Genomic DNA, 25,517 nt, shown 5'->3' on the forward strand with positions numbered 1-25,517 from the left:
GTAGTTGTCCCTAAGGGCACTGCACAGGATTCTGCCCAACAACGCATCTGTGTGTTAGATGGAATTAGCAATACAATATCACAAACCATATAACTGGAGATGGTAAAATACTGCTTTAATCTCAAGAAGTAAAGCAGGGCGTATAAACACTCATCAAATTGACTCATGCAATATCACTATATCTTTTTGATCATTCGTGGCTAATATAATGCTAGATGCGTCATCTATGGCGTCATCCTACTTGGCAAACTGCAAACTATCCAGGGGTAGGATTGGATTAGGGGATCATATCTATTTATAGAATGTATGCATGTTATTCCGTCATTGACAGTCTTTTGTCTGTAAAACACACATTTAGCTACTTCTATTCACTTGGTGTACGGCCCTCATCATAGCAGAGAATGTGGCAGCAGAATTATACTTTGCAACATTGTATATAAAAGTGCATGGCAGGCTCTTCTAATTGGTTGGCAATCCTACTCCAACCTTGGACATTCGGCTTGTAATCGGCACCTATATAGAAATGAAACCCAGGTGCTTGGAGTTAGGTCAGATTTCCCTGTGTTTCCCCAATTAGTCAACCCTCTCACATCGGTAGGCCTCATGCCAGTGTCTTTTGTTTGAAGGTTGCCCTTGCCAGTCTGCACTGTCGGGACATTCAAGGGAGTGTAGGCGCATCACTCTATTAGCTTCAAACTTAATGAATAGCCCTTGTTTGCAAACTCTTTGTCACATGTTACGAGACCATAAAATTGTCCATATCGACGGTGCATTTGATTCAATTATGCTGGGTGCAGTTGCTCCTCTTGGCCTTTAGAGACTTGTTCACTCTATCCCATATTAACTTCATGCCCTTTTAATTGGCCAATATTTGGCATCAGTAAATGTTCTTGTTCCTCCTAATCTTTGGGAAATCTGTCCTTGCGCATGGTCAGCTTGTAGACTCCCTTCATGCTGTTCCTTCTTCTCTCGAAATAGCATACTTGGTTTCAAGCCAATGTCCTCCTTTATTCTGCAAGGATAAAACAGCTTTGTCATCGTCTTTCCATATTAAGATCCTGAACTTGTGTTTTGAAGTAACTAGGTTGATTGACATAAGCCATCATCCATCTTCTTCTAATGGTCGTCCTAAACGAGCTGAATATATACCTCTTTGTGTTCACGCGTACTGCGTCATGGAGCACATATTTTCCTTATCACTGCAGTGACATCGTTTTTCTTAAGTATTTTCATATAGTTTCAGCATAGATTCATACATTTTTTGGGACATTCTTTTGCTATCATTAGACTTTGTTTAACGTACATCCATTTCACGCACCATACTCCTATGTACCGTCCCCTTTCCTCCAGACTGCATGGGCGTCCCTTCCAAGGGACGGAAGACGGAACTTTGTTCACCAGAAAAACCTTCTTCCCCTTTAAATTTAGAGGCACGCGGAGGCGTGGCCCTGGGAGCATGCACTGCCCTGACTCTGCCGCCACACATCAGTCCCCTTTTCCACGTCGATGGGAACGGGACAAATTCATCAGAGCTCCTGGGTTTGGCTTCGGCCATGTAATTCCACGCACGGATACTTCTTCTCTTTGTCTTTTTCGTCTTTTTATCATTCAGGTACTCTGTCCTCAGGCGTCACGCTCCTCCCCGGCGCCTGTTGACTTCGACAGGGTACAGCAGGTGTCCATGCTGCGATGGGCTCTTCCCAACTAAAGACCCCCAGGCCCTCTGCCTACGGTGCCTTGGCCCTGACCACGGCTGGCAAGCTTATACCACATGCAACGCGCTTTCCTCGAGGTCTCTAAAGAACAGATTAGCCAGGTGGAGGGAGCTCTTCCACAGATCGCCTCCAGAGGACCTAAAGGACTTCGTCTATCATGGATCCAAGCCCAAGGTAGGGCAGCTCTTTTACAGTGCACCCTGCAAGGAGATTCCTTCCCAAGGACTCGCACGCGCGTGAGGGACCGTTCAGGTCCCGGTACCAGCACAAATACTGAGGTGGTATCAGCTACAGGCCGAGGGGTCAGTAGATCCTCCCGGTGCTGAGGTTCTTTTACCGGGTCTTCACCTGAGGGGCTATGCCCTAGTACTGGCAGCATGTCTGAGGGGGCACCTTTATGCAGTTTTACCGGCCAATCTTCTGAGGGCGAAACGCTTACCGGGCCTCGGCCCGAGGAACAGGGTAGGCCCCATGATCCACACAAGAGTCTCGGACCGGGTGGGGCCCAGTAGACCGAGCAACACGACACAGACATGTGGAAGGCAGCTCGACAAAATGGCTGCCGCGCCAGAAAATCCAGACATCCGGTCGTTGTCGCTCCAAGGAAGGCAGGTGGAGGACCATGTGTCCAGGTGGGACTGGTGTCAAGCAGGTATGTGGCCTACAGCTTACCCTTCCTTCGCGCAAGGCAGGTTCCCGCTGCCTCCATATGGGCAGGGCACGCAACAGCTCCAGCAGCCGCCTGCTACCCTGTCAATGCCGCCTATCACCAATTCAGCGTGCAAGGACAGGTTCTTTGAAAAGTTCCTCGGGCTCATGAAGTCTCCCCAGATGGGAGTCTCAGGGACGCCATCAGGGACTTGCTCCCTCCAATGGCCCTGGCGCCTCAGGACCCAGTACAGGCTCCTCCTGTCCCTGTTCAGCCTCAGCAGCCCGCTCCAGCCCCACAATCGATTGCGCAATTGGTTCTGTACCAGCCCCCGCTGCAGCCTCCAGCTTCGGTGGCCGCACCTCAGCCCCCAGCTCCTAGCACCCCCCCCTATGGTGCCAGACCATCCGGACCCACAGGTGGTCACAGATGAGGAGGAGGACCCTGACACGCCATCTTAAGCCAAGGCCTTCCATGAACGTCTGGCGGGGCTGGCGTAGTATTTGGGCCTTCCTCAAACCGAGGTCGAGCAACCAGCAGAGGGGGTGCTCGCGGAAGTCCTCACACTACGTCCCGTTGCCCGGACTGGGATCCCAATGCAGAAGCACGTAGTTGCCTTGGCCAAGAAGGGTTGGCTCAAGCCCCACTCAGCCCAGTCGGTAAATAAACGCCTGGACGCCAAGTACAGGCAGATGCAGGGGGATACACTCTTGCTATCGGCCCATCCTCAGCCGCACTCCTCAGTGATCACTGTGGCATCACTGTACTCCAAGCCTCCGTCGTCCTCAGCCTCCTCCTCTGCGGCGCTGCTAGGCAAGGAGGAGAAAATCTTGGAGGCGTATGGGACAAAGCTGTATTCCAACGCATCCTTGCACCTGCGTCAAGCCAACGCGTATGCCATGCTGGCAGCTGTTAACCCGAGGCTCTGGTGGGAAATTGCAGAATTCTTCCCTGTGCTTCCGGTGCAGAGCCAATCGCGATTCAAGTCGGGATTGGCGGAGGCCAAGATTGTGGCGCAGGACATCATGGAGGCCTCCATGGCCCATATCGACACCTCAGGCCGTGCCATCTGTATTGCCACGGACATGAGAAGAACAGCCTGGCTCTGTACTACGGAATTCAACCCGGATGTCAAGGAACGCATCGTAGATCTTCCGTTCGAAGGGGGTGACCTCTTCCACTCCACAACAGACGAGGAGCTGGACAAAAAGCTGGACAAAAAGAAAAACAGCTCACAAAAGGTCAAGTCTTTATCCATTCTAACAAAGACCACGCCCAAAACGTACACCCAGTCACAGCAGCTCTCTGAGAAGGGGCGTACGTACAAAGGGTTTGGCTGCTTCCAAGAGCGGATGTCCAGGCAGACTGACAGTTCGCCGTCCCAGCACTGGCGCAAACAACAAAAAGGGGGGAGGGAGGAGTAAGGGTTTTTTCCAGTCCCCCCCCTCCTCCGCAACAGCCTCAGCGTGAAAGAAGGCATGACACACCCCTCCGGGCCCACTTGTCTCCGGTGGTGGGCAGGCTTGCTCTTCATGCACATTTCTGGCACCAGATTTCCGCGGCCCCCTGGATCCTCTCGGTAGTCTCCACGGGGTACGGCCTCCCTATCCCAGCCTCTCCTCCCCTCCACTCCCACAGGTTGGGACAGCAACTCTTTTGGCGGAGATCCGGTTGCTCGTCGCGAGCCAGGCAGTGGAGGAAGTCCCAGCCTTGCAGCGAGGCTTGGGCTTTTACTCCAAGATTTTCGCCATTTAAAAGAAGAACCAGGCGCGCCCGAGAGTTGTGCTGGACCTTTCCACCCTCAACCTCTCCCTACCTCTAAAAAAATTCAAGATGGCTACACCAGCTTTGATAGCTGAGACATTGTGCAAGGGAGACAGGATGTGCTCTCCGGATCTGAAGGACGCGTACCTACACGTCCTGATCTGGCAGCCTCATCATTCCTTTCTACGACTCAGGATCATGGGCTTTCTCTTCCAATACAAGGTTCTTCCTTTCTGCCTCAACTCGGCCCCCAGTGTCATAGCCAGGCTGATGAACACTGTGGCGGCCCCCCTCTGGTCGTAGGACCACCACATCTACCCGTACCTTGATGACTGGCTCGCCAGGGCCACATTTCCAGAAGCAGTGCACCATACTATCTACGCTCTTATGAACACCCTGCACGAACTGGGTTTTTCACTCAACTTCAAGAAGTCGCAGCTGCAGCCCACGCAGAGACTGACCTCCTTGGGCCTCATTTGGGATATGTGCTCCAAAAGAGTTTTGCCCTCGGAGGACAAGATCACAGCCTTCAAGAGGGCCACCGCGCACTTCCTCAGCAGAGCCATAAAGACTGACACGGAGACGGCTCACATTCCCTGGGAACCCTGCAAGAACGTTGGCTGTCTTCCTTATTCGTCCAGAGGAAACCCCGGTAAATCTTCCAAGGGATATTCTAGCCTGTACCAGCAGCCTTCATGCTCCTCCACTCAAGAAGCACACAGGGTCGCACTGAAGGCAGCGGAGGACAGCGTCGACACCTCCCACAGAGCAGGGCCTCGACCCCCCAAGCAGGCCTGAACAGCCATTACCTCGGTCCCCCACTTATGTACCCCAGTGGGGGCCGGCTGGCGAAGTTCATCAGCGCATGGAAGATCACCACCGACAGATGGGTGCTGGATGCTCTCGGACAGGGGCACACCTTGGAGTTCCAACACAGGGGTCCTTGTATTCCACCGGTTCTGCGGCAAGAACACCACGCCCCACAGCTTCTGCGAGAGGTACATGCCATGTTACAGAAGAGGGCAATAGAACCCGGCCTGCAGCACCTACGTGGCTCCAGAGTTTATTCCAGATCCTGGTTCGAAAGAAAACAGGGTGTTGGAGGCCACTCCTGAATCTGCGTCTGCTCAACAAGTACTTAAAGCTTGGCCAGCTGGAGGAAGGGGATTTTCCAACATTGTTGCATCTGGAGGACTCCTACTTCCACATCCCCATTCACTAGAAGCACAGCAAATATATACGATTCGTGGTTCAGGGTCAGCACTACCAGTTCAAGGCTCTGCCCTTTGGCCTAAAATCGGCTCTGAGGGTCTTTACAAAGTACCTGGCCCCTGTGGTGATGCATCTTCGTCTGCAAGGCATCCATGTATACCCTTACCTGGGCGATTGGCTTGTGCGATCCCGCTCGCACTCACTGGCGAGCAAGCACACATCGAGGAGTGTACATCTGCAGAAGGAGTTGGGCTTCTCCATAAACTATCCAAAGTCTTGCTTGAAGCCATCTCAGAACGCGCTGTTTCTGGGTGCCTGACTCAACACAGTAATGTATTTGGCATCCCCCTCAGTGGAGAGGGTAGAAGTCATAAAAGGGAAATTACAGCGCTTGTCATCGACGCTGACCGCAACGATTCGGGTCATCAAGTCGCTGCTGGGCATGATGTCCTCCTGCATCAACCTCGTCCTCCTCTGCAACTTCAGATGAGGCCTTTTCAGGAGTTCCTGTATGCGAGGTGAATGCAAATATCGGGGACCTTTGCGGACAAGATCTCCCTCAACGAGGAGTTCTGTCGGGCGATAGTGGTGGGGTGTACGGCTGCATCTCAAGTCCCGCCTTACCAAGAGACAGTCACCACAGATACCTCTCTAGAAGGCTGGGGATCCCACACCGGACAGTTGCAAGCCAGAGACCTCTGGCAACCAGGAGAAAAAGGCCTCCACATCAACATCCTGGAACTTCGGCCATATTCTGGGCCCTCAAATCTTTTCTGCCATCGTTGAAGGGCAAGGTGGTGAGGATCTTCACAGACAACACCACAACCATGTTCTAAATCTGAAAGCAAGGAGGGACCTGTTCGCCGGCACTCTCCAAGTAGGCCCAGGAGCTGTGAACTGCGTTCTTGACACAAGTGGGAACTTTGCCAGGACCAGGTGGATTTTCTATTCGACAAATGGGGACAACCCCAGATCAATCTCTTCGCGACGGCAGCAATCTCCAAGTGCCAAAAGTTCACAGCAGGTTCCTTCAGCCGAGAAGCATGCAGGATGCATTCTCGTTCCCATGGGAGGGACAGTTCTTGTACGCTTTTCCTCTGTTTCTACTCCTCAAAACTCTCCGACAATGCCACTGCAGGATAATACTCGTCGCCCCAGCGACAAATCTGGTACCCGGACCTGCTGCATCTGTCATTGGCCCCATCCATCAAGCTGCCACTGTTCCGTACCTTCTCACCAGAGAAGGGGGAGGTGATTCTGCACCACGACCCGAAGTCTCTGAACCTGAGGGCATGGTTCCTGCAGCACTAGAGTTTGGAGGTTATGCTTTACCTGCAAAATGTAAGGACATCCTGGCCAGGGCCAAAGCATTGAAGTGCTACGGCCATAAATGGAAGTGCTTCTCTGTGTGGTGCCGGGCTCAGAAGATTACCCCTCTGCGTGTCACAGCCCCACAACCTCTACCATACTTGCTTTCCTTGGTCAAGGCGGGATTGTCTCACGCCCCTATCAAGGTGCATCTCGCAGCCATGTCCAGGTACACCAAGCCTCCGGATAGACCTTTGCTGTGGTCGCACAGACTAGTCAAGGAGTTCCTCAAGGGACGGACTCTTCAGGACTTATCCGCCGGTGAAGGCACCTGCCCCAGCTTGGGTGCTCAATGGAGTGCTAACTAAGCTCATGGGAGCTCCTTTTGAACCTATGCATCAAGACCCGCTCAAGTTTCTCTTGTGGAAGATGGCCTTCCTCGTGGCTATCACCTCGGCCAGGCGGGTCGGGGAAATCCAGGCCCTGTCTTGCAAGCAGCCTTACTTATCTTTCCACGCTTCAAGGGTGGTACTGCGTACACAACCCACCCAGATGCCAAAGCTACCGTCCGAATTCCACCTCAACGAACCTTTGGTGTTACCTGTCGTCTTCCAGAATTCGTCATCGCCAGCAGAAAGGGCCTTGCATTCGCTGGACATTGCTCATGCCTTGAAGTTCTATGTGACGCGTACAAAGAATTGTCGTAAGACTTCTCAGTTGTTCGTCAACTTTGGACCTTTAAATCAAGCAAAGGCCATGTGACTGGCTCTCTGGCTGCATCATGCACTGTCATCAACTGGCTAGCAGGCCGCTGGCAGGCCGGCCAAGAGCCCACTCCACCAGAGCCATTGCAGCAACGACAGCGTTTCTCTCTGGTGTGCCCCTGCTCGACCCCTGCAGGGCAGCTATGTGGAGGTCCACGCACACCTTAACAAGGTTCTACTGAATCGACAGGGATTCCAGGGAGGAGTGCCGAGTCGACCAGGTGGTGCTATGCAACCTGTTTATTTGAGGTAAGTCTGTTCCAGGGGTGAGTGTTTCCTGCTTCTGTTGAGCCTTGCCACCTCCTGGGGTTGTGTATATGTACTGCTGTGTAATCGTTATTCATGAGCATGTGAATCCATGCCAGACCCCATGCCGGAGAAGGTTTAAGGTACTTACATGTAACTATTGTTCTCCAGCATGGGTCTGGCATGGATTCACATGCGAACCCTCCCTCCTTCCCTTCTGTGGCTCTTCTTGGTTCATATTGCCACTTAACGTGCTTACCAAATCTGAAGATGGCCACCAGGGGTGGAGCTTAGGGAGAGGACTGCCATTGGATGGGGCCAGCATGACCCAAAGGACAGTGATTGGTTTAGAGACGAAATACAGTTTTAAAGTGAAAGTGAAACCGTTGTTTCTTTTACTGGTTATTCCCAGCCTGACAGGGAATATTCACTAGCATGTGAATCCATGCCAGACCCATGCCGGAGACCAATAATTAATTACAGGTAAGTAACTTAAAACTTATGTAATGCTTATTGTACTTATAAGACTAAATACACTTTAAAGTAAAACCTTCTGTATCAGAAGATGCTCTTTGACTCTCATCCTGTGGTATCATACATACGTATCTGTTTACCTTCCTTTTTCACTTTAGCTGTAATCCTGCACCAGGGACGTTTGCTGGGGCTCAGGGGTAAGTGGAAATCTTGGAAGACCTCTCTTTTGGAGTTTTTATCATCCCTTGCTGTCCTTCAGGTTTCTGATACATTGCTTGAAACCTGTTCTGCTGTTGACTATCTCCTTCTATATATTGCAACAAAACGTCCTTGACTGTTCACTTTTAACCATGTGCAAAGCCTTCCGCTTTAACCTGTATTCTTCAGTGCCATTAACACACACCGTTAAAAATCTCATGTATGGTATGTGTGATTTATATTTTTTCTTTGCAACATTTAACCAAGCACTTTTGCCAAACTATTTTAAAGCTTGTTTCATAAATGAATATTTATGCACTGTACTTCTAATAAATTAGTCCCTCGCACAGATTTCTCATTTTTAAACATTTTCTACAGGTGCAAGTCTGGCTTTGGTACTTTTCAGCCACCAAGGGGTAAACTGCGGCCTCAGGTCCACTCCACTCTGCTCTTTTGGCACCCATGGTTCCTGAAGTTATGTTATTTGTGTGAATAGTGGTATGTTTGGAGATTGCTGTGCCCCACTACTGCAAAATATTGCAGGCAGGTTGCTGGAAAAAAGTACTGAGCATGCTGCTTTGGAACATGGTACTAGCTATAACAACCTTTAGTACTGCGTCTTGTTGCCTCTGAAGGCTTCAGGCTTGAAGCCCTGCATGGACTGGGAGTAGTACATGAGTGTTTGGCCTGCATCATCGCTGTTTCTGGTGCCTGAGTCCTGTCTTTGACACACAGAAATGGGGCTCCTGCCATCCATGAGACCGAAATCCCTTAGGCAATGTGACGCCATGTCATGTAACTAACAACTTATCTCTTAATTACTTACCACACCTTGCATGACAATTACCCACAGCAACTTAAGTCCACCAATCAATCAATATTGGGAATATCCTGACCATGCCACACTCCATGTCAAGGGCGACTGCTTTAGTGCTGCAACGGTGCATTCTCATAACAGGGATTTCTCACATAAATTGATACATGACAACTTAAAGCATACAAATATTACATTGAGGAACGTTTTTCTACCAACGCATTTGTAATCATGATTAAACCACAACAGCATATTTACAAAAAGTGACCCATTTCATGGTCTGAATTTAGGCCCCTCAAAATTGTTTTATGCTTGCAAATTATTCCTGCTTCAAGTCTTCCGAGAGTTTTCTCCCTATTACCTCGTATTGGATCCTGTTTCTCTATCTTAATGCCTGTGAACTTGATTCTCGCTTTGTCCTCTAAACTGTGGCACTGCTGCCAATGGGACACTAATGGTAATTCCACATCAATTTCTTGCAAAGCATTCATTTGCACACAACATTCTCGTATAGTGCTTCCAATTAATTGCGCGAATCCAAGATGGCGCCTTCGCGCCACGCGGATCTCTGCGTTTTCACAATATTTTGAAAAGTTTGAGGAGTGTAACTATGCGAAGTTGAGAGAGGCCAATGTGAGTATTGGGAGTTTGGCCATGAATTCTTTGTTTGAGTTTGATTGTAGCAACTGGTATGGATTGCCTTTTTTTTTTGTGGAGTGTTAGTAATTGTTGACTGTTGGACACAGGTTGTTTTGATGGAAGAGACAATTTTTGAAGAATGTACATGTGGACCAGCATTGGTTTGGCGTGGAGCACTGAAGTAAGCAAAGAGATGATTATGATTATAGATCCGCATTTGGCTCAATACGAAATCACAGATTATAACCAGTAGGCCACATATATTTTTGGTGTACATGGAATAATGGAGATATCGCATGAGGGATGAGCTAACAATCTGTAACTGTTAAATACAGGTTTTGATGAAGCTGATATTAATCTGAAGAATATGAACCTGAATGAGTTAATGTTAGGTTGAGAGCGTGTGATCACTTGGTTGTATAATAGGACTTGCAAGAGATGTTGTCTTAACAAATCTCAATTCCAATTCTTGAATATGTGACAAATAGGACAGAGCAAAGAAATTAATTTTGAAAGCTAACATCCAATATTAGCGTTCATCACAGAGGTTGGTTAATATGAGGATAGATCACAAGCATTAACAATACATGCAACGCTCCATGCTTCATGGTGATTGAGTTGGAGCTGCACTGGTGCATTAACATTAAAGAGAGAGTTCAGTAATGGATTTATAGTACTTAGTTTGCTTGCATGTCACAATGTCTTATGGTTGGCATGTGGGACAGTTTTTGCCAATCTGTATTTGTTGGCAACACAAATCAAGTATTAAGATTGGGATGACTATCATTAAAGAAAGTTGTGTTTTTTATTTCCTCTCTTCCACCTTCTTATTGTGACTTGTCGGTGACCTGGCATATTGGTTCATATCAAATTCCTGTTATTTTCTTTTCTAATTGGTTTTCAATCTTAATGAACCATTTCCATTATGATTTATTTTTTGTCATAATATGTACAACAGCCCTGATGAAGATCTTAAGAAGGAGGTTGAAACACGTGTTGGCAGGAATTGTACAAACCCAATAGTCCTAACAGACATTATATGGGCAGTCTTGACTGGATCAACAATTGCATAACCTGTACTATACAGTAGTTGTATTATTTAGGTGGTTATTTTCTGTATTAAACAAAGGTGTAAATCAAACTTGAATGGATTTCCATTTCAGAATTGATAATGTTTAGACTTTAAGAGAACTGGCGGATTAGGTGGTTTTTCAACTCATTCTGCTCTCTACATTGGATGTTTTAAGTGAGTGATTGAAGATTCCGAAGAAAAAAAGGTTATGTCGCCATTGTGCTATGTGAACTGAGACCCTAAGACACTTATGCATTGAGTGCCCGACACTCATGACAATGCGGAATGAGAAATTGTGTACATTTGTATATAACTTGGAGGGTGCTTTTGCTTAATTGTTATGGATTTGAATTTTAAATACAAATTAACTTAGTGATTTCAGGCTTGGGGCCACATTTTTAAAACATATATGATGCAGCCAGTTGACCATGTGCTTAGGTTAACAACTGTTGATAGGTGATTACTATTTATGGTTGGGTAGAGATCGCATTGAAGTACCGAGCCTCATCATGATACGGTGTATATTAAATTAGGTGTCAATACTTTTTATAGACCAATTAAAATGATCATTGAAACAGTGACTACTCATTAAAACATCCCTATTCTTAAGCCATTCATTTCTATACATTTTCCTTTTAACTTTATTTGATTAACACAGCTCCTCTACAGAGGACTCTATCCTTTCCAATAAGGCATTGCATTTACTTTGCCAATTCAATAGTACCCGACTTGATCCCCTATTTAGCGCTTCCTTTAATTTAACGTATAGAGATGCTTGGGGGGAGGGGGCAGTATGGAAACGTACATTTGCAATACCTTCAATCTACAAACATTTGAAATGGAAGTAAACCCAATTCATTCCTGATTCCAACCATTGGTACAGAACTAGGCAGACGCAACACCTTCCTCCATATCATTGCCTCTAGTTTAGACCATGGGGTTACCTTCAATAAGGTTTTCGCCCAGACCAATCAGAGAACTCGAGGAGTTCCAACAAAACTACGTACGTGCCTGATTACGACCGGACAGCCTGACATGCGCAAAGAGAACCAAAAAAGGATGACTGCAGATAGAAAACCAAACCATCAAAAACGAACGTCTGATACTGAACCAAACCAATATGCTTCTACTGCTAAAGGCATTACCTGACCTCAAAAATCTCGTCTCGAGATATTAAACTTATAACAATCCAGGATCACATCCAACTTGATAGAGTGTCATTGGAGCTATGGGACCGGGCGACAATGGAAAAAAATACTCACAAACTGAAGCTCTATCAAATCTGGGCTTCAGCCGCAACCAAGCAGCAGCAGAGACAATATTCAATACATCACGAAAGTGGAATAAACATATAAACCCTCCACCTACTAGGAATCTGGAGAGTGAGCGATCGATACATACAAGATATGATCCACATTACAGGTCTTCTGCCCACCAAGAATCGCAAGAAATGACACCAGAAGATACTTCTTATCAAAGTAATGAGAATTATCCGTTCCACCGCGACTATGCTGAAGATTATGACACTAGTCAAGATATACCATCTGTATCATAACCACCAACAACAAATGACTTCCAATGGTCACTATGTAGCTGGAACACAAGGGGTAATACTCATTTATTTAATCAGCCAGCAGCGGAACTTGAAATAACAACTATAGTATGCCTTCAAGAAACTTGGCTAACGAAATCACCAAGCTGCGACGGCTTTATCACTCTCCTGAATCCTGCAATAAAAGGCACTCACGGTAGACCAGCATCAGGCCTCTTGACATTAATCAAAATCTTACCACAATTGACAATCGTAAGTAGTAACAACATCAATCCATGGATACAGAATACCATCATCCGAATACAAGTACCTGGCTCTAACAACCGCGATCGACTCATACCCATTATGAATTTATATTGGAATCCAGCAACTTTGAACAACAGCAAATTTCTAGACTGTGTTTTTTTAACCAGCGATGAAACACTTGTAGAACACGAGCATGTGGAATTTATTATATGTGGTCATCTAAACATACACCTATATAATAAACTTGACCAACCAATGGAGTACGTTGAGCTGTCAATGCGTGCAAAAAAATGACAGAAAGAAACCTCCATTCGGAACCTTAAACAAGTTGAGCAACCCAAAGACTGTATGGGCATAACCTTACCTACATGGGATAGTGGCAAGGCAACAGCTATAATAGACTACGTATACTTGTCAATAGACTTACTGGAATCCATCACAGAGTCTCTAATCAACACATCGATAAGAAGCGACCATCATCAACTAATAGTGAAAGGCTCTGGCCTCGCACAACCAAAAAAGATTGATTTCCGCACACAGACAGAAGTCACTGGAAATAACCATAGACTCCGACTGACCCACGAGCAAATAAGAGACCTCACAGATCATATCCAACTAACATCAATGCCAGATATTGACAAACTTAATTATGACGCCTTCTTGATTCCTTTCTTAAAGCCAAGGAAGAATCAAATGAAACTACATAACCATCACTATAATACTGTACTTGTCCAGAAAAAAAAGAGATGCGCAAGGACATTGGCAATCTAAAACCAACAAACGGAATTCCAACCCTCTTACAGAAGAAAAAAATAAAACAAGTGTATACAAATTGGAGGAAATCATACCAGGCAACATTGTTACAAAACGACGCAGAAGCCATGATGAAGGCATACAAGAACCACAATCCAAGACAATTGTGTAATTTGTTGAATAACAACGATAGTAACCAACAACTTTTGATAGCAAATGTGACTAAGCAAAAGTGGATAGATCATTTTTCAAACACATATAATGACCCCGCTATTGCCATGCTTCCTGCCACACCAACCCCGAACAAATTATGGAAAATTTGCTATGACAAGGAGGATTTGACCCAGATTTTCGGCAAACTGAATACCTCACGAGCCCCGGGACCTGATGGTCTTTCAAATGCAATCCTAAAACAAAATGCGGACCTATGGATTCTTTTCATGATACAACTCATAGAATCCATCAACAAACAGAACAAAATTCCCCCATCATGGAGAACAGCGACTATCGTCCCTATATACAAGCATGGTGCTCGAGATAATCCTCAGAACTTTAGATCGATCGCATTACTGGATCTACTAGGTAAGATCTTTGCCGCACTGCTCCTCAAAAAACTTAAGGAATAGGCCACGAACACAAAGCGATTTGCAGCGAGACAGACGGGATTTACTCCTAATGTTGGTACAAACGTAAATCTCCTTAAAATGAACCTGATCAAGCACGAAGCCAAAGAAAGGAAAACAGATCTACGCTGCTTTTTTGGATCTACATATGGCATTCGATTCTATATCAAGAACATGACTATATGATATATGATCTGATATGATATGGCATTTGTAACGCGCCTATACACAAGTGTTTCAAGGCGCGACGAGGCAGGGAGGGGGGAACAAGGGGAGACAGACAAACGATCCTACTAGGCCAGGTGTCATTCAGATCGCGCAAGTGCATGGGTAGAGGGGACGGGAAAAAGTGCAAGGGGGAAAGGCAGAGGGGAAAGTGCAGTACAAAGTGATTAGTAAAATACAGGATAAATAGTAAGGGCCAGCTGGTGGCAAGTGCAGTATAAGTGCAGACAAGTGCTGGGAAGGTGGCTGTAGGGATACAGAGACAGTCCCGCAGTGCAGGGGTTGCCAGGGAGGCAGTGCAGGGGAGAGTGGCTGGGCCAAGGACCGAGATTGGTGAGTGGCCCAGTTGCTGATTCAGTACAGTTTCAGTGATTTAGCAGGGGAGAGGGGGAGAGAAAGCAGAAGCAAAGAGCAAGGTTTTGAGGTGCTTCCGGAACCGGAGATGGTTCTCCTCAAGTTTCAGGGAGGCAGGAAGGCTGTTCCAGAGGGAGGCCCCTGCTGCGGAGAGAGATCTCCCCCCAACTCGTTGCTTGGAGAAGCGGCTGACCCTGAGGGAGTTGGAGGCGGATGAGCGAAGAGCTCGAGAAGGAAGATATTTAGGAAGAGAGAGTTGAAGGTATTTTGGCCCAAGGCCCCAGAAGGCCTTGTGGACAATGCAGAGGGTTTTGAACTTATCCTCGCAGCCACAGGGAGCCAGTGTAGCGATTTCAGTCCTGGAGAGATACGGTCCCTGGGCTTGAGGCCAAGGACAAGTCTCGCAGTCCTGTTCTGGATGATTTGCAGCGGGCGGAGAGTAGAGGCAGGCAGATTTAGATAGAGGCTGTTACAGTAGTCCAGCTTCGAGAGAACCAGGGCTCTGGAGACAGTGAGCTTCTGGGGGAAGGAGAGGAAAGGAAGGATACCTCTGAGGAGGTGCAGCTGGTAGTGTGACTTCTTAGAAACATCAGAAATGTGAGGAGAGAAGGAGAGTGTGGAGTCGAAGATGACCCCGAGGTTTTTTGCCTTGCAGGTAGGAGCAGGAAGAGGGCCAAGTGAGGCCGGCCAGAGAGCTGCAGGGAAGGAGCGAGTGGGTGTGCCGATGAGTAGAATCTCAGTCTTACTGGCATTAAGGCAGTGGTCGTTGGCGGCACACCATTCCTGGATAGCAGAAAGACAGTCGGAGATGAGGGAAGGAGAAGAGGAGGCCGAGGGTAGCCTGAAAATGAGCTGAGTGTCATCCGCATAGCACTGAAAGTTAGAGCAGAGATGCAGATTGCAAGAAGTGCCAGATACTGGTTGAATAGCCAGGGAGAGAGGTTAGAACCCTGGGGGACACCACAGGTAGAGAAAAAGATGTCAGAGAGGAAAGACCCCAGTTGTACCTGGGAGGGTCGATTTGAGAGGAAAGAGGTCAGCCAAGCCAGAGCCTGACCATTGATACCCAGGTTATCACGGAGACGGTTGAGCAGGATGGTATGGTTGACAGTGTCAAAGGCAGAAGAGAGATCGAGCAAAATGAGAACACATGGAATGTTCGAGTCAAGGTTCGAGAGTAGATCCTCACGGATGTTCAGGAGAGCGGTTTCCGTGCTTCTGGCGGCTCTGAAGCCAGACTGATGGTCATGAAGGCTACCAACAGATTCAGCATGGAGATTAAGCTGGGAGATGGCCAGTTTCTCCAGGAGCTTGCCCAGGAAGGGAGTGATAGAGATTGGGCGATAGTTAGCTGGGCAGGAAGGGTCGGAAGAGGGTTTCTTAAGAAAGGGGTGCACAAGAGAGTGCTTGAGAGGGGATGGGAAGACTCCAGAGGCGAAGGAGTGGTTGCAGAAGTCAGCAGGGGCAGGAGCCAAGGAGTCAATGTGGTCCTTGATAGTTTTGGAGGAACAGGGGTGGGCCTGTTTTGATGAGACTTTCATAGATCAGACTTGTCTCGAAACCTCGTCGGCAGAAAAAAGGGGAAAGGCAGAGAAGGGGAGAAGGGCTATGGGAAAAATTATCGGCGTGGAATTGCCCAACAGATTTTAGAACCAATAAAGTTACTATATTCCAACACCACAGTTGCTGTGAGACTCTCAAAGAATGGCACAACTTCCACCCTGATGAACACAACGAAAGGACTTAAGCAGGGCTGCCCCCTTGCAGCCACTTTATACAACTTATATACAGCAGATTGTGAAGAACATCTAAACGACTTGGCTCTAAATCCTCCGAAACTGAACTATGTCCCAATTCCAGCATTGTTTTACGCCGATGATATTATCCTACTAGATTAAACTATTTCAGGCTTACAATGGAGCTTACATCTCATGGGAATTTACATGAAGACCAACGATTTACGGATCAACACTACAAAGAACAAAGTCATGGCTTTAGTAAAACTCCCATTTAAGAAGCAAGCATCATTGAAACTTTCTATTGATAACATCTGCTTGGAAGAAGTATCAACCTTCAAATATCTTGGCATCATGGTAAACCAGTCCAAAATAGAAAAGCAAATGCTCATCACTCTGGAAATGAAAACTCAATCATTAGCCAGACAAGGATGTGTCCTACACCGGAAATAAGGTAAATTCTCATTCAAACCTATTATAACATTCTATAGACAGAAAGTGATTCCGGTAATTACATATGGCAGCGATGCAATGATCCACTCACAACCTAAAAATTTGCCAAAACTTGAAGCAATGTTCTGGAGGAAGATTTTAAGACTACCAGATTCATATCTAATGGCCAGAATTCGCTATGAATTTGCGACTCAATCACTATCCTCGATAGTGATGTGGAAGCAACGCAACCTCCTAAGAAAACTTTTGACAAAGGACGAAATACCAGCCATGGCAATTCTGAAAAACAACCCAACTGCTTTCCACAACACATCTCTGCGGAAATGGAAAGAACAACTACTTCAACAATTAAAAGACGAAGAAATATCACTTGAAACCCTCATGAACAGACCTCAACATGCAAAACTCAAATTGGCAAACAGCGATTGGATTAGAACCTGTCATGCCAAAACTTTATATTCCAGAAATCTTCATAGCCAATCGGATATCCGAGCGCTAAATGAAATCCCAAAGTACATGGAACTATTTTCCGACGACAAGGTCCGTACAGTTTATATGGGGATCTGTCTGAATAATTTGCCCACAAGAGACAAACTTGCAATGATACGACAAATCCCGAAAACTGATAGACATTGCCGTTTCTGCAAAGACAGAGAAGTTCTGGAAACAATTCATCATTTAGTAATGCTCTGTCCAGAATTAATGGCTAAGAGACTGATTTTCTGCAAATTCTTTAATATATCGACCCAACAGATGGACAAGGACACGCATTGGTCATTACTATTGAATGGACGTGAAAATAAACTAATTTTCACGATAGTTCAATTTTTACAACATGTTCTAGGATTAGATGCCGGAAATTAACAGGAATCAAAGTGAAGATACTGATGACTATCGTCCTAGCTGCGCCAAGAGTGACAGCAAGAAAACTTTCCTTTGCTTTTATTTGTTGATATATCTTACTTTCTCCTTTTTTTTTCTAAACATCGAAATGTACAATTTTACAATCTCTTGAATCATAAAGTGTAGCAAATGAAAAGGTTGATATATCTTACTTTCTCCTTTTTTATTCTAAACATCGAAATGTACAATTTTACAATCTCTTGAATCATAAAGTGTAGCAAATTAAAAGTTTGTAACAAACTAAATCATTTTAAATAAAAAAAGTTTTTAAAAAATTAAGGTTTTCTGCATCGTAAATCAGTTTAGGAAGTATTTTCTGCCGATAAGGCTTGACCATGGGTAAAACTGAAAATCTACCAAATGTATAATCAAATTGGCAAAACTGAGAACCAGATGCTAAAAATATTGTTTTTGTTGCCCCTATATGTAGTCAATTTCACTACGCTTGCATAAATAAAATGTTCCAAATATTTAAAACGATAAACAACTTCAAAACTTTGATTTGATATACTCTATCTAAAACGTTTCTAGTTAGATTTCGCTGCGCTCAAAATAAAAAAATGTTGATTTCAAAATGTTAAGATTAAGCTCCAACCCTACTAAATATAGGTTTATACTGTCAAAGGCCCGTTGTAGACCGATTTGTGTCCTGTCACAAATAATTGTATCATCAGCATAATTTAAATACTGCACTTTGGTTTGTCCTATATACGGCGGGTTAGTCCGTAGTGTGTCCCAAATTAGGCCAATATAGTTAATATAAAAACAAAATAAAAAAGGGGCCAGAACACACCCTTGGTGAAGGCTACAATTTGTTTCTATCCATTTAGTACAAGATCCCTGAGTGTCTAGCCTCACCTTTGTTTTAGTGTCCTAATGTAAGGTGACTAATATACTAATCAAGGGAATTGGACAACCACAATTAAACATTTCTTTCCAGAGGATTACTCGGTTAACACAATCAATGGCCTTACTTACATCAAGGAAGACAAGGTACGCTTATCTTCCCTGTTCCCTTACCTGTCTGTCCAACAAAGAAATTACAAAACTGTTATAGCTGTTCCAACACCCTTCTTAAACCCGGTTTGATAAATATCTAGATTACCTATTTTTAAAGTCCAATTTTGTAATTCATTACCGGGTTGGAAATTGAAATTTGATGATCCGGAGATAAAACCAGCTCGTGGTTGTCAGGCATCACCCTGTATGCAGGTGCTACTGCACGAGAACATGGAGCGAACAGAGATGCTCATTTTAACTTTTTTGTCCATTTTGTATGAACCATTGTGTTTAAATGTATATTGGATGTGTTCTAATTCTTCTTTATTAACATTCTCAAATACTCAAAGTTAATGTCACATTTACATGTTTGGAAGGCCCCAGTTGGCCCTAAGAGCCAAAAGTAGCTCCTGGTAGCTGTTGGTTTCAACATAACCAGGCTCTACTATCCTAGAAGCAGGAGCTAAATAGATCCTAGATCCCCTCAATTTTTAACCTTGATTTTAATAACATCTTGCCAAATATTTTATTTGTTTGCATCCAGTAATGAGATTGGTTTATAATTCAGGGGGGAGAATCTATCCCCCCTCCTTAAAAACCAAAATCAGCACTGCCAATTTCCAAGATGAGGGGAGCACCTGGGTTGATAAAATGTTATCAAACAGTGAGGATAGGACATTAGACCATAAAAACGCATCAGATTTTTAAAAAACTCTTATTATTCAATTTTACTGTATAATGAACGCTACAATCCATAACCTCAGCAACTTCCCTCCCCCGCACACCCCAAACAATCCCCGGTGCACTGTATGAGACCACCTTCCTCCGCCACCTTTCTTTCAGCTTTCAAACATGCTACCATAATCCCTATCCTGAAGAAACGTTCTGCTAAACCTCTTCTTGCCTCCAACTTCCGGCCAATCTGACTCCTCCCCTTTATCTATAAACTCCTCGAGCGCCTTGCCTACTCTCAACTTTCTGCTTTCGTCTCATCCCACACCCTCCTCCCCACCACTCAATCTGGTTTCCGCCCTAAACACTCCACTGAGACGTCCCTCACCTATGTCCTCAACCCTCTCCTCACTGCTCGCTACTCTAAGCAATCTTCAATTCTCATCCGCCTTGATCTTTCTGCAGCTTTTGATACCGTAGATCACCCCTTACTTCTTAGCACTCTGTCCTCCTTCGGGCTTTAAAGACTCTGTTCTCTCCTGGCTCACCTCTTACCTCTCCAATCGATCCTTCACTGTCTCCTGGGGCGGCCGTTCCTCCTCCAGCCTCCCCCTGAACTATGGCGTCCCTCAGGGTTCCGTGCTGGGACCCTTTCTTTTCTTTCTCTATACCTCATTTGGCATTTCCCACCACTTCTACGCTGATGACACCCTTCTCTTCCTTCACATCTGACCTCCACCTCACTCTTTCTTCCTGCCTCACGGCCATAAAAGATTGGATGGCATCCCACTTTCTTTCCTAATACTGACGAGACTGAGGTGCTTTTCTTCCCTCCTAACACTCTCTCCCCTCCCTTCATCCACTTTCCACCTTCCAACCTCCCCATATCTTCCCATGCCCGCAATCTCGGCCTCCACCTCGACCCCTCTCTCTCCTTCTCGAACCACATCTCTCTAACCTCTCAAGCCTGTCGCCACCACCTCTACAACATCCGCAAGATCCGCTCCTCTCTCACATTCCATGCTTCCAAACTCCTAATCTCCTCCCTTATTTTCTCCCGCCTCTTCTACTGCTCCTCTCTCCTCTTTGGACTCCCTGTCTCTCACATAACTCCCCTAAAATCCATATACCACTCCTCTATTCGTTCTCTGTCTCCTCAACCCTCGATACTCAATTTCTTCCTCTCTCTCTCTCAACTTGACTGACTTTCCTTTCGCTCTCAACTGAAATTTCAATTCCTCTGTCTTGTCTACAAATCTCTCCATGACCTGCCCCCCCACCTTTCCTCCCTCCTCTCATTTTACACCCCCTCCCTCTCTCTCTGCTCAGCAAACCTCTACCTCCTCACTGTACCCCCACCCCCATGTGCCTCCTCACACTTCCGCTCCTTCCAACTCTTGGCCCCCCTACACTGGAACTCCCTCCCGCTCTCCATCCATTCCACCCCTACCTACTCATCCTTCCGCCACTCCCTGAAAGCCCATCTTCTTCACTCCCCCCCCCAACTTCCCTTCCCTACCCCTCTCCCCTTCTACTCTTTCCCCCCTCCTTCCCCTCCATCCTCTCCCCTTCCCCACTGACCTTAAATTGGTAACTAATACCACTTAGGGGCATTGAGGACACCAGATCACTGCCCCTCCCCTTCCCCTCCCCGCCTCCCTCCCTCTCCCCCGACCTCAAATCCGACACCGTAACTCCCTTCACCCACCCCCTCCTCTACCCTCTCCCCACTTGTAAATTGTTCTACATATTGTTCTAATGACCTGTTTTATGTTTGTAAATATGCTTCTCTCACTTTTGTACCTGTTGTTATATTGTAAAGCACTTTGGCTTAAAGCTCTATATACATTCAATAAACATAAACTTAGTACATTTAAAGGAAAGAGTTTGTTGTCTTTTTGTAAACATTGAAACCAAATAACAGCTCTCGTAAATCATTTCCTAGGGGGAAGGTATCATCCATTGCGGTATATTTCCCCTACTTGGGAGGTATATCACAGTACATACATGTCGTCCATTCATACAGTTGCTAAGTAAACAACCTCTGAAAGATGGAAAAACTGATACTTACGTCCTTGATGGATCCCCGGGGGATAGGACCATGATCGATTAAGCATCTGCAGCGTCCTCCCTTTCCACACTGTATGAACGGAAGGATGCCCAATAGTCCAAAGGTCTACTACCAGGGGGGGGAGGGAGGATGCAAAGGAGGATACACGAATTTCACACATTTTCATCATATTCAGCCATTCCTTAACAGTGGGTGATCTCGGTCTCATACAGGATTTAACAATCCCTGCTCTTGCAACCACTGAAGCTGTGGCTAACAGTTTCTTTTCAGATTTGGTTAGGGCGGTAAATGACAGCAACAGCCAGACTGTAGGCGAGTCGCGCAGACACCCCCGGACCATTGAGTTCATTGCGCGTGATACCTCCTCCCAAAGAGTCTGCATGTGGGGACAGTTCCATACCATATGTACAAAGTCTGCATCGTTACCTTTGCACCTTGGGCAGGATGCAGTTCTCTCTGGGTAGAATGTGTGCAATCGTGTAGGGGCAGGTAGGATTGGTGTAGGAACTGGAATTAGATCAGGGCGGAACCTGTAATTTGGAGAGATTTCCCTGGTCATTTTACAGAGATAGCCACTGCTCCTCTTGAAGGGGGACCCCCAGTGCTGCATCCCACCTAGCCCTGTACAGCACCCGGGTAGCTGGATGCAGAGATTTAATCAGTTTGTATAGGGCAGACACTATATTTGTGAGGGTAGGGGGCTGGTCACGAAGTGCGTCAAAGGGGATGGGTCGGGTGCAACCGGAAAGTTTGTCCACACTCCTCAAAGTGTTTCCCTCAGTCTAATAAAATAAGAGAAATACCGCATTCTAAGGACCCCAGCTCTTAAGGAGATCCCACTGTACGAATTGTCCGTCGTGTACAATATCACCCAGAGAATGAACCCCCAGTTTATGTAGCTGTGCCTTAAAGGACTTCTCAGAGGTAAGGAGGAAGCTGTGAATCTCAAATATTGCAACATCTGCGTGGTAGTTGCCAGGGGTACCAGCCTTCTCATTCACACTGACCCATGCCAAGCGAGTTACTTCCAAAGGTTAAATTTCGTCCCTTGGAACACGCTTGGGAGCTCCCCAGAATCGACCTTTCAATTCAAGTGGTTGAGCTATTGCTTTTTCCAGTTTGATATGGGGGAATTCTATAGAAGGGTGTCACGACCGGACTGCGTATTGAAGCAAGACAGCTAAGTAATAGGCGTACATGTCCGGATAATCTAGCCCCCCGGACTCATAGGGAAGAGAGAGTGTTGAGCGCGACCCGAGCGTGCTTACCCGCCCAGACCAGTTTGATCAACATAGAGGGCATACCTCTCCAAAACCATAACGGCGGAACCAGTGGAACGTTTTTGAATATGTATAGCATTTTGGGCACCATCACCATTTTAGCTAGGGCTAGACGGGCAGACTGGGAGAGGGGCAAACGGATCCAGACCTCCACCTTGCGCTCCAATTGAGAAAGGGTTGCTACATAGTTGTCTTCGAGCAGTCGGGACGGTGATGTGGAAACTACAATCCACAAGTATCTCACGCCCCTAGGGGACCATTGAAAGTCAGTGCCGATATCGACAGGGGTGACGGAGGGAGTTAACAGTAAGATCTCAGACTTAGTCCAGTTAATGCGCAGGCCCGAGAAGCCCCCAAATTCTGTGATTTCCTGCATCAGTGGCTGGAGATTCTACTTGGGATGCTTAATGTACAGTAACATATCATCTGCATAAAGAGAAATGATGGAGATATGTGAGCGTAGCTCTACCCCCTATGTGAGTGGAACTCCCTGATAGCCCTGGCGAGGGGCTCAACTACCAGAGCGAAATGGATGGGGGAGAATGGATACCCCTGTCACGTCCCTCTTGCGGGATATATAGTCTCCAATGTCTGTTGGTTTGTAAGTATTAATGCCTGTGGGGAGGTGTATAAAGAGCGGATCCATTCGATGTATTGTAGTCCCGGTCCCAAACTACCCAGCACCTCGAACAAGAATGGCCACTCGACAGAGTCAAAGGCCTACTCTGCATCGAGGGCCACGCCTTCTATAGGGACCCCTACTATAGGGACCTCTTTGTTAATGTTGTGCTTTATAGACAAGAAGTTATTCTGTGTGGACCTGCCCCGGATAAAGCCAGCCTGATCTGGAAGGACCAAATCGCCCATGTGAGGGATAAGCCTGTCTGCCAGCAATTTAGCCAATGTCTTGTTGTCCGTATTAATCAACGAGAGGGGCCTACATGAGGCACATTTTTGGGAATCTTTATTGGGCTTAAGCAACAGTGTGATTATGGCTGTCATGGTGGATTCCACTGGGAGACCAGCAGACAGGGATGCCACAAACATACTACACAAGTGCAGGGCGAGAATCCCTGCATATTCCTTGTAAAACTCAGCAGAGATACCATCCTGACCAGGGGTCTTGCCGCTGGGAAGATTCTGTATAATATTTCAAAAAAGGTAGCTGGCACTCCTTTCCAGAAAGAACATAGCATGATAACCTGTTCTGAGGTGAGAGTTTGCAGCACACGCTTTTTGCTTACTGTGCCTTTCACAGACGGGAAATATCTATTTGCATATCAGTCTTTGTCCCGCCCACATGGGCAGTCCAGCACCGAAATGCTATGGCAATTCCTCTCTGAACAAGAGTACCAAAAGCAACCCCATACATCAGGGCCTCATCAGTGAGGTGAAGGTTTGCGTCCCTGTATAACCCTGCATATTTTTCCTCCGCAGTAATCGCTGCATTCAATAGATCTGCATGAAGGGGGTCTAACCATCCCAGGGCAATACGGTCTAGCTAAAGCCAGATGTCCTCCGAGGATGCAGATAGTTGGGACGAATATAGCTGACTATAATAGTGCTGAAATCTCTTATTTCGGCAGAATGTTGGAGTAGTTGTCATGAGCACTGCTCCCGAGGAGCCAGGACAGGTCCAGCATCCTCGGAAGCAGGCCCGCCTTTCATTCTTCTGGACCCAGCAGGCCCCTACAGGGGCCCTTTGGACCGTGTCCTGGCGCCTTTGGCGCCAGGCTCATAAAGGATTTCAGTCCCGGCGCCATAGGCGCCGGGCTCATATGGGTAAACCATGTCATAATGCTTGGGTGGACTTACCTGGGGCAGACCATGCTGCATACTCACCCAGAGCAACCCAGTCAGGCTGAAGTTCCCAGCCAACAGGGCTGAGAGGAACTACTTCCTCAAATCAGGAACTCTTTTCTTACCTGGGTGGGGCTGAAGGAAGAACATGCACCAAAGCTCTGCTACACTATTTAAACCACGCCCGATGGATTTCACGTGCTTCGCGTTATTCTGCAGCAGCAGCAGGACGCTCACCGTATCGGCTCCTGCATTCCTGGTCCGGATACATCCTCAGCTTCCCGAGCAGCAACCTGGGGTTAAGAAAACACGCCGGAATTCATACGTACCTGAATTCAACCTCCAGAATCCAGTCTCCGAGACCTGCAAAGAAAAGTTCAAGGTTAGAAAACGTGCAAAACGCCCGCAGCCGCGCTCGCTTACCTTATCCATCCTTGATCACTCCAAGGCTCACCGCGGCCTTCACTCCGGCAGCATCCCCGCATCTAAAAGGAAAAAGACATTGTTTAAGGCGCCCATTAGGATAAGGCCACGTTTCAGTTATACTTACCGGACTCCGCACGTGCAGCAACGGCGGCATCGTCCACAGCATCCCAGCACCTGAAAGGGAAAAATACATTGCTTAAAGACGTCCATTAGGATAAGGCCACGTTTCAGTTATACTTACCGGACTCCGCACGTGCAGCAACGGCGGCATCGTCCACAGCATCCCAGCACCTGAAAGGGAAAAAGACATTGTTACAGGTGCCATTTTGGAAAAGACCATAGTTCAATTATACTCACGTGTCTCCGCACGTGCAACTGCAACAGCATCGCCCAACGGAGTCTCAGCATCTAAAGACTATTGCAAAGGGACTCTAACCTGCACATTGAATTCATCCAGTGACGTAACTGGACTCCTTGCGCCCCTGCACCAGAAGCAGGATGGAGAACTCACCTTCACCAAGCCAAAGGTAAGAGCTCGCTGAGACTTGTTGAAAGCCTAGAAGTGGGAG

The 25,517-nt window shown here is 46.7% G+C and overlaps 1 protein-coding gene across 1 annotated transcript in view; it reads left to right on the plus strand.

Annotated features, from left to right (window-relative positions):
• Positions 1–25,517, plus strand: part of SPAG9 (sperm associated antigen 9) — a 2,727,931-nt gene that overhangs the window by 2,530,467 nt on the left and 171,947 nt on the right. The window contains exon 27 of the mRNA XM_069654919.1: positions 8,291–8,329. Within this exon, the coding sequence (XP_069511020.1) occupies positions 8,291–8,329 (39 nt within the window). The remainder of the gene's footprint in view (positions 1–8,290; positions 8,330–25,517) is intronic.

This window comes from Ambystoma mexicanum, chromosome 3q (genome assembly GCF_040938575.1).
Source record: "Ambystoma mexicanum isolate Mex_15411 chromosome 3q, UKY_AmexF1_1, whole genome shotgun sequence".
Classification (NCBI taxonomy): Eukaryota; Metazoa; Chordata; class Amphibia; order Caudata; family Ambystomatidae; genus Ambystoma; species Ambystoma mexicanum.